The 10,261-nt window shown below is 51.8% G+C and overlaps 1 protein-coding gene across 1 annotated transcript; it reads left to right on the plus strand.

The window, feature by feature from the left end:
- The first annotated feature begins 675 nt into the window (after positions 1 to 675).
- Positions 676 to 8,939, plus strand: LOC119113488 (uncharacterized). The gene is made up of 5 exons (XM_037237794.1): positions 676 to 734; positions 6,316 to 6,467; positions 7,633 to 7,773; positions 8,429 to 8,492; positions 8,861 to 8,939. The coding sequence occupies exons 2-5, from the start codon at positions 6,335 to 6,337 to the stop codon at positions 8,937 to 8,939; spliced, it is 417 nt and encodes a 138-aa protein (XP_037093689.1). The 5' UTR covers positions 676 to 734; positions 6,316 to 6,334.
- The last annotated feature ends 1,322 nt before the right edge of the window (positions 8,940 to 10,261 follow it).

The raw sequence follows: 10,261 nt of genomic DNA on the forward strand, positions 1-10,261 counted from the left end.
TCGCGTCTCGACGCGCACAGCTAATTCGTGACCTCCGAGCCAGGCAGCACTGACAGATTCCATACCTTACACGTACACCTGGCTGGCGCAAGGTCTTGTGGTTAGGCGCTGGACAACATCAAGGCGTCCCCGCCTTTTCCTTTGAGCAGGGAACGAAAAGCTCTTCAATGCGCAGCTTTGTATAAAGCTCCAGCGAATACAGCGTCCATATTAGTGCTCAGGGACTAAGAAACATCCATAATTCAAACCCCGGTCCTATGCGGGGGAAGAAGGCCCCAACCGCTCGGCCACTACGCCCTTCCTATTAGTTTAATGCCAGACCCTCATGAGATCACGAGTACGAGTATACGACCACTTGCACGTACCACCAGCGTAACACACTTAGAGAACGACGTAGCTGAGACCCATTAATTTCCTCGTGACATGGCACGTGGCTTCCGAGTGCAGCTGCGCTCTAAATGCGAGCACACATCGTTTAATGGTCATGCGTGTGGGCTCCTGAAGCCTATTTGGTCCGCCGAGCCCCTGCCCAGCGCGCCTGGTGTTTGCGTGACCCCAATCCGGCGCCGTCTCCGGCCGGTCGTCTCTGTCCTCCCCGGTGTAGGGCGCTCGGGGCGGAACTGCCCGGGGGGCGTGGGTAGGGGGAGGGGAAGAGGAGCCGACCCTGGCGTTAGGTCTCACTTGGTGAACAGGAGCGACCGGCAGCTTCTGCGTCCCGACTGCTGCCCACACAGGTGACTAATTACGTCTGGTTCTCACGTCTGACGGGTAACCAACCACGTCTGGTTCTCACGTTTGACAGGTAACCAACCACGTCTGGTTCTCACGTCTGACAGGTAACCAACCACGTCTGGTTCTCACGTCTCAGGCAGGTAACTAACCACATCTGGTTCTCACGTCTCAAACAGGTAACCAACCACGTCTGGTTCTCACGCCTGGACTGCTGCTCGCAAACAGGTAACCAGGCAACTAAACAAAATGGCCGTGCGGCGTGGCCCTAAACTCTAACCAGGCAACTAGCCACGCCTGGTGCTGACGTCTAGCCTGCTGCCGCAGAGAGCAACTGACCGGGCCTGAACCTCTGTGCCTGACTTTATGGACTGGCAATCAGCGCCTAGGCTTCGTGTCCGGGCCTTCCACAGAGGCAGCCGGCAGGCACACACGCTGTCCCTGCGGCGGGCAGTAATACGAGCCGTCTGCTCCTGCATGATCTCCCATGTCTTGACTTGTGCCATAAACTTACTGGGTTGTAAGTACGCTAAAGAGCTAGTGTACGCTTTTGGGAATATCGCGCATTTTCATTGCTCTCGAAGGGGGTGGAAATTGATATATGATAAGTACATTTTGAGCCACAGCAAGTGCAGAGGAGCAGAAATGTTGACAATATTGCAGCGCTTGTGTTTGAGACTCAGCGCAACGGTACGGCTAAAAGTGTTGTCATGTTGTGATAACTGCGTTGCTGAATCCTAACATTTTTAAACACTCAAAGCATTACTAAATTCTAAAGGATATGCACAAGGCTCGTGGTAGATGCGCGTGGATTGAATGATTGGTGGATGAATTTGGCGCGCCGTAACCGCGCCAAATTTTGCATAGTTGTGGAAAATTGAATAGCGGACCGTTTGGTATTGACAATTCGCATGTACCTTATAAGGTCGCTGACATACGGCAGGTCGAAGTCAGGCCATGGACTTAGCGAAGTTAATTTCTCGGGAATCGTTTAATATGCCGCAACAACGGAGCATTCAATAAAGCCATACATCTTTGAAATGCCTTCTTAGGCAACACGACAAGAGAAGGAACAAATTCCATGGACCGAGGGCCAGTTATAAGGTTAGACCAGGGTCAAAACCAACCCGCTTTATTACTCCAGGGCTTGCGGTAAGGTGTAGCTTCTGGTATTCATTTCGAATTTATTGACAACAAGAACTATGTTATACTTTTCCATGGACTTCTTTAAGGCCAGAAAGGTCAGAAAAGGTCATTGACCTAAAATGAGTCAGGTCAACATTTATTGTCAGTGAACATACTGCCCAGCCTAATCTTTGTCACTTTTCAAGTGCAAAACTCAAAACAGTCTGGTATGAATTTGGTCACCATGGCCTTCGGAGGATCAAACAAGATCACGGATCTTAAAGAGCATTTGATCTTCTGCTTGGAACAGCTATCTAGGTTCTGGGAGCACGTTAGACACCACCCTGAAGTTTGACCTTGTATGACCTGATTTGCCCCAAAGGTCACTACCTAGGAATATAAGAATTTGTAAGTGAGTTCACGTGCAGACCAGCACACTCTGTGAATTTGGTGTCTTTAGCTGTCTTAGTTTCTGAGATCTCAGAGTCATTTAGGGTCATGATCTCAGGTTGATCTCAAACTGACCGTCCACCCGAGTGAAGGGTATCCAAACGGCCACCCGGGCGCGTGTTAATATTGAGCAAGCCGTGCAAGTTTCAATCACGAGAAATGTTTCGCACTACGCTATGCACGAAGTCGGACATGATTGATAGTTATTATGCAAATGAGCCTTATAATCGAAAGTGTACATTATAGGGCACCGTCACCGGATTTTTACACTTTTCCACCACGAAAACCCGCTTGACAAATTTACATCTTCAATACCATTTCTCATTTATCAGGTATCTCAACTTTCGGAATCATTTTTCGAACTTCGAAAATCGAATCCTAAATCTGACATCATCAATACAAAAGTGGAGACTAGCTACACCCCACCGCATTAAGGGCGTGATCGTCGATGGACGGACCCGGACAAAGGTGGAGACTAGCTAGACTAGCCCGAGACTAGCCCGTTTAAATTTAAATATAAAGCGGCCAATGCAATACAGTGATGTGGACTATTACCAAAAGGCTTATGAGATGTTACCGTTCGCTTCTGGGTCTTGTATCAGTCGGTGAGAAGCATACGAACTAAACGACGCTCCGGTGGATTTCCCCGATTGGCTGCCTCACGGCCTCGTGCCACGCACGTGCAGAGGCCAGTGTCACTCATTCATTGTGTGTTTGTATTCATCACCAAAATTAGAGGTTTGTGGCGAAATCAATCGGCCACGACGTCACAATCGTGGGCCTGGATCACACGAAACGTATGTCCATTAAACAATGGCTTGCGTTTGCGTGGAAAATGCGACAGCGCTCCTTTACCATCAACTCTGAGAAAATGATTGGAAAGCTTAAAAAATAGTTGATGTAATTTATTTAAACAGGTAGCCCCCCCCCCCCCCCCGATCCTGCCCAATCACCGTCAGTCAGAGTGCTGCCGAGTTTATTACTACCGTGACGAAATCCATCATGGCAATGCGAAAGCACCACTATATTGCACGGATTCCAAACAAAGCTATAAAGACATAATGACATAAAGACATAAAGACATAAAGATGCCCGACCACCAAAGAGCCCCAAGAACCCCATCAAGGTTGGCCTATCTCAGGTTCCATACACATTCTCAAACCTAATCACCTGACTTACGTAAACTGAGCTATAGATGAGATCTTTAGACCGATAGAACTTATCCAAACGGTTTTTGAATGTTATTAGAGCGGACTTTCTACAACTCCGTTTGTCAGTCCATTCCAATGGTTCACTTCTTTTTGACCACATGATGCTGATGATGACTGAATGACAGTTATTTTGGGAAAATTCTCCAAAATTATTACCTAGTCATCCGAGATGAAGCTTCGAGATACGACGGGAAATTTGAAAAATGTCTTCATTTCAGCCACTCAGGAATGCATAACGGTGACGAGAAATGCAATTTATTTTATGTCAAGTTCTGTTTGGTGCACCGACCAACAAAAGAGGACAGTTTAACGTCTTATGACCAAGAGATACGATGCGTGCAGCCGCCTTCGAAACATCACCAGAAACATCTTTCAAGAGCTTTAAGAACATGCCAGATGACAAATAAGGCCGGAGGCTAGCTGATTGCGGTGTGTGTTTTGGGTGTGTGTTTCCATGGAAACTTGCTTTCAATAACGCGTTACTCGACAGCGCGTGCACGCGTCCCGTTGACTCGCACACTCAGTAAACTGAAGCAGCAGCTTACAAACCGCTTCTGTGCTTCGTCGCATGGCCCAGGGGCCTCCGATTACGTTAAAATGCCCGCGCCACTCGTCGCTGCAATGCAGAAGCAGGTGATCTCCATGGCCTTGCCCGCGTCATTGCGTTCCATTCACACATTGCGGTGATAGTGCGTTTCACCAATCTACAAAATATGCACCACTTTTTCATATGCCTTCCCTGTGGATTCATCACACATTATTAACGATATCAAACCCCATTATGTAACCAACTGCTGGCCCCCGCTGCGTTGACAGCCCCACTTACAAACGGCTGTCTGCTTTGGATGAAATGACCTTGCTATGGTCAGTGGAAAATAGTTTTAAAAGATTTCGAGACATAGGCAATATTCATCACCGTCATAGCTCCGAACAGCGTCGTTTACAATGACCGATTACTGGTCCAGAGGTCTTGCTGGCCTTACCGGTCGCTTCCAATGAGCACTTACCGGTCTAGAGATAAACCAACCGTATTCACGTACGCTTTTGTCCCATGTGCTTTACGATCCCAGCGCAGCACTCACATGGAGAGCAAATGGAGTGAGGAGGAGTCGAACCAGTGGAGCCATGCCGGGCGGAAGAGGACTGGGAGGTTCGAGGGTCCCACCCAGCGGAAGCGTTGCTCCATGCCACCCTGACCGGATGTGATCGTATCCGCGCCGCGCGAGTGACAAGCGAGTCACCAATTTGTAGTGACGGCTTTCGACGCATATTTCAATGAAAATATCGAAAATAGGGGTCCGTAATTCTTGGAAGGCGTCTTGAGTTTTGTAATTTTAATTTTTGTGGTGAAAAGGTATACCAATCCAGTATTGGTGCCATCTTTCTCATACCCTTGCTACCTCACCACTAAGAGCATGACATTAACTACTCAAATTACAATTTTTCCGGTAACGAAGTATGCCCTTGTTGCTGGAGTTATGTCGTTTCTACAGGGCGCATTTTCATCGCTATGCCACTTCCTGAAATCACCAGCGAACGGACAACGCAGAGTTGTCCGTTGATGGCCGCAGAGTTCTAAAAGCTTAAAAGTGATGATCAGAGCACGAGATAATCTCACTTTGAAAATTTGGTCTAGATTGGAGATGGTAGCATGCAGTCGTCTGGTTCAGATAGCGAGAATGACCCTGCGAAAACCCTGCCTGGTGATCGACTGCGACAGCCGGGACCACCGTGCGTTGATCCCCGCCGGACAAACTTTTTTTTCCCACCATCACCGAAAAACAGAGCCTTACAGGTTTCTGTTGTAAGCAAAACGTCCTTGAAACGAGCGGAGAATGGTACTGAAAACTGCATGAAATGGCTAGTTAAATGACCTAGCGTTTCCAATCACATCTGGAAGCGTCGATGCTCCCGGAAACATTTTGACATTTCAAACATTTTTACATGCTTGATCGGGCTTGACCTTGGACACCTAATCTTATAGCATTTTACAGGGTTACATCATCATGAGGTAAAATAACACGCGGGGAATGGATATGGAAGAGCCTCTGAGGATGAACTCTGCTACAGACTTTATCTGGTGGCTGAGCGTAAATGGCTGTAATGCTCGTGTTGTTACGTTACGAACTGGTTACGTGAAGTTTCTCTATTACCCTTAAAACATTCGAGGCAATAAAACAAAAAAGGAACAAAGCAATGCAAAGCTGGCTGATTATATACAATCCGATGAACGGACGTAGTGATCAGACACTGTCACGTGGTGTTCAGAAAAAGCAAACCAAACCATGGAGACAAAACTTTTTTCACGTGCTAACGCAACCACTTTAAGGGCGCCTCCCAATTGGGAAGTCATCACGACGGGAGGAAATGTCGTCGGGAGTGAATGATGACATACTCTCTGAGGCTCCTCGTCGGGGGTGAATGATGACATACTCCCAGAGGCTCCTCGTCGGAGTGTGAATGATGATATACTCTCTGAGGCATCCCGTCGGGGGTGAATGATGACATACTATCTGAGGCCCCTCGTCTGGGGTGAATGATGACATACTCTCTGATGCTCCTCGTCGAGGGTGAATGATGACATACTCTCTGAGGCTCCTCGTCGGGGGTGAATGATGACATACTCTCTGAGGCTCCTCGTCGGGGGTGAATGATGACATACTCTCTGAGGCTCCTCGTCGGGGGTGAATGATGACATACTCTCTGAGGCTCCTCGTCGAGGGTGAATGATGACATACTCTCTGAGGCCCCTCGTGGGAGTAAGTGCTGACATACTCCCTGCGCGCGGACATGCTTGCAGACCGTGCGACCAGGCCGACATGGGCGTGCTGCTGGTGTTCTGTTTGGCCTGGCTGGCCTGTTCGGAAGCTTCCGGTGGAGCGGCGGCGGCCGGGACCGAGTCGCAGGGCAGGTCGCTGGCTACGGCGCTCCTACCAAGCCTTATCGACGCTGGTGAGCCGGGAACTGAACCTTACCGTTCAGGAGCGGAGGTGGCTCCGGGGAGTTGGGATGGGGGAAAACGGGCCTTATCCAATTTCTGTCCATGCAACGTCGGAGGGTGGATGTTATATTTTACCCGAGGGAGGGATGAGATGGAGGGAAGGCTGAACCTCTGCCTCCGAAATCAGCCACATTTGCACAATGCACTGTACCCATGTCTGCTGTTTTTGTGCTTTTTTATGCACCGCGAACCCTGGCACTAACAGTGCATTACTAACACGACTCCATCAGCCCAGATCACGCTGGAGCGGACACGGGAGCTCCGTCCAGGTATATGGACCCGAGGCCGGGTTGTGCGAGTGGGCGCAAGTACAGTCAACTGCTACGCCACACTAAAGCACCTTGTCTGCCGCTAATGCAGGCTTTCTCGCCCGCGACCCCTGACAATGGATAGCGTCAGCGCAGACTGACAGCGCTCGGGTGAAGGCTGATCAAGATTGCGCATTTTGCGGTGGAGCCTTTTATGTTTCGTGCGATAGGCGAGCGCCACCAAGCTTGTTGTTGGATGAGGATGGCGCGGTCGGTGCTGGGTCCGCTCACAAGGACGGGATCTGTTGGCATCAGCCGTGATTCTTCAACGTCACTCTCAGTTCAAATGTAAATGCTTAGCTTATTGTTTTCAGCGGCGCGATCTCCCCCCCCCCCCCCGCCTCTCGTTGTCTCCCGACCTCCCTCGTGACCCTCGGTCGTCTGTCGACCCATGCGTGATTTACCGCTGTTTCCGACTCCCTCGCGACCCTTCGATCCATCCGTCCACCCATGCGTGATTTCCCGCTGTTTCCGACTCCCTCACGACACTCCGATACGTCCGTCGACTCATGCGTGATTTCCCGCTGTTTCCGACTCCCTCGTGACCCTTCGATCCATCCGTCCACCCATGCGTGATTTCCCGCTGTTTCCGATTCCCTCGTGACACTTCGATCCATCCGTCCACCCATGTGTGATTTCCCACTGTCTCCGACCCCCTTGTGACCCTTCGATCCGTCTGTCGACCCATGCGTGATTTACCGCTGTTTCCGACTCCCTCGTGACCCTTCGATCCATCCGTCGACCCATGCGTGATTCCCCGCTGCCTGTGCCAACCGAGCTGCTGCGTGACCGTCGGGTCTGGTTCCAGCCGTGACTCGCGCTCCAGCCTGCCGCGACCCCGTCGGGACCACGGGCTACTGCCTGAGCCGGGCTGGCTGCCGGGCCCAGAGGGGCACGGCCGGCGCCCCCTGCCGCAAGTCGGGCTCGACGCGGGGTCTCTGCTGTCTAGGTCAGCGGCTCGCGCGCTGCCGCCGGGTCGATGGCGCCGCCTTCGCTGCCAGGCTGGTTGTTGTTTGCAGCCCTGGCAACGTTCGTGTGGGTTGAGGCGGGAACACGCGGCAGCGCGCAAAAACAGCATGTATTGCGATATTCTGGGCATGGCTGGTGCTGGATATCATTGTCGCTGTCAGCGGCGGGCGTCTGGGGTCAGCGGCGGACGTCTGGGGTCAGCGGTGGACGTCTGGGGTCGACGGCGGGCGTCTGGGGTCAGTGGCGGACGTCTGGGGTCGACGGCGGACGTCTGGGGTCAGCGGTGGACGTCTGGGGTCAGCGGCGGACGTCTGGGGTCAGGATGATGCAGGCGGTGACTGGCATAACAACTCAGCGGCCCACGCCGCCTCACGCATGACACCACGCGCCAGGGTCTTTCTGGTGGTTGTTTTGATAGAATGTGACCTGAAACGAAGAGATCATTACATATGATCAGCACCACACAGGCTCACCCCGTCGATGGTCCAGTGTCCTTCCGAAATTTTCGGAAATAATGCTCGGCACTCATCTCGGGTCGAAAAGTGGTGTCATATCATGCCTGCTGCGCCTGAGAAGAGCCAGCCGCACGCGAGCACCGTGCCCAGCGCGCTGACCGCTCTGGCTCGTCATTCCAGTGGACAGATGCCCGGTGGAGCCCCCAGTGGCGCCGTTCGGCACCGTGCGGGACCTCGTCACCAGGTGAGTCGCCTGACTAACAATCCTTACATCCTGGAATGGGCTTGGCCGGCAATTACAGGTCGCTGCCAAAAAAGTGAAGCGACCGAAACACTGAAGTTTTGGCTGCTTTCCGCTTCAGGCACTTCTGCAACTTATTATACAATTCTACACGTCAGGCTCATATGGTCCAAAGTCGAACGGCACCTTGTGGCAGCATGTATGCCGCAGTCCGTGGTCGGTATTTTGCTTGCTTCACATGTTCTAAACCCGGCGCATCAGTGGCAGGATTACGGGAGTCCGGAGAAGGCCTGATCTGAGGCAAAGTAGCAGTCAATTATGCATGGACAAGCCCCTGAGCCAGCTTAACCCCGGCCCCACCCGGGTATTAGGACCAGCCTGGCCCAAGCCCTACCCGAGTACAAGAGCCAGCTTAACCCCGGCCTCACCCGGGCATTAGAGCCAGCTTGACCCAAGCCCTACCCGAGTACAAGAGCCAGCTTAACCCCGGCCTTACCCGGGCATTAGAGCCAGCTTGCCCAAGCCCTACCCGAGTACAAGAGCCAGCTTAACCCCGGCCTTACCCGGGTATTAGAGCCAGCTTGGCCCAAGCCCTACCCGAGTACAAGAGCCAGCTTAACCCCGGCCCCACCCGGGTATTCGAACCAGCCTGGCCCAAGCCCTACCCGAGTACAGGAGCCAGCTTAACCCCGGCCCCACCCGTTGGCTGCAACGCGAGCGCAAATGGGCGTGTTGGGTGTCAATATCGTGATTTTGTGCGGTTGAGTTAACCGACGCCCGGCTCTGCCCTGTCCCGCATTTGGCCCGGCGCGGCCGGAGCAGGTCTCTGATTGGTTTGAAACCCAACCGCCACGCGAATACGTGGAGCGTGGTGATTGGTTGGGCCGGCTGAGGTCAACGCGGCGTAACCTGTGCCGAGGTCGGCCCGCGCGAGGGCCGGGGGCGAGAGTGTGTGAGGTGATGATACGGGTATGTGGTTTTTGGGTAATAGTGACATATGAGCTTCGAACATTTACGAACACAGCTTGTAATATGAGTTGGGACTAGCGAAATACGGATGACCCGTTGGAGAATCGGTGTGGTCTTTTTATCTTGATTATATCGCCAGCAAAGATCTAACTTTACGTATTGCGAAGCAAGAAAAGAATGTTTGATAGATGACAGCATTTCATAGATTTAAAGTTCACCATAGGCGTGAGGTCATTCTTAGATATGATGGTTTTCACCTAAGCCATGTTTTTTATGTTTTAGTCGATTACTTATGCATCTGGCTTCAAACAACACTAGAAATGATTACCAACCGGCAATTACGAGACTGGCTAGGACCCGAAACATTTTACAAACACCGTATTTATGTTTTTGGTGTATTGGACCGACGCGGTCAAGAAACATGAAGTGATTTCCAGAAGATCGCGATCAATTTTCGGTTTGATAGCGAGCGGCGGTTGCCACAACCGTAGTAGTAAAACTGCAAGTGAAAAATGACGTGGGTCGATGGCACGGCATTGGTCACAGAAACATCGATGAGCTAGGTCTTGCTTCCAATTTGCTGTTTCTCACTGCTTAAGGCACGCAAATACTGCGGTTGCAGCGCCATACTCTGAGCCGTTATGTGGCATGGCAAGGCCTAGCTTTGCTTACCGTTTGCCAGAGACGGATGCACGAACTCCCACCGCTGTCGTCGTCATCAACTCGTTTCCCCCACTCGCAACGCCCGTGGGCGAAACCCACTTGTGCGGCGCTGGCATCGGACAAGAGTCCGACCTTGAGGT

The sequence above is a fragment of the Pollicipes pollicipes genome, unplaced genomic scaffold, assembly GCF_011947565.3.
Source record: "Pollicipes pollicipes isolate AB1234 unplaced genomic scaffold, Ppol_2.1 Scaffold_7262;HRSCAF=8765_pilon_pilon_pilon, whole genome shotgun sequence".
Classification (NCBI taxonomy): domain Eukaryota; kingdom Metazoa; phylum Arthropoda; class Thecostraca; order Pollicipedomorpha; family Pollicipedidae; genus Pollicipes; species Pollicipes pollicipes.

Coding starts and splice junctions, on each gene's coding strand:
- LOC119113488 (XM_037237794.1), top strand. CDS start 6,335: ATGGGCGTGCTGCTGGTGTTCTGTTTGGCCTGGCTGGCCTGTTCGGAA. Junction 7,774..8,428: donor GCGGGGTCTCTGCTGTCTAG/GTCAGCGGCTCG, acceptor TCGTCATTCCAG/TGGACAGATGCCCGGTGGAG. Junction 8,493..8,860: donor GTGCGGGACCTCGTCACCAG/GTGAGTCGCCTG, acceptor CCCGGGTATTAG/GACCAGCCTGGCCCAAGCCC.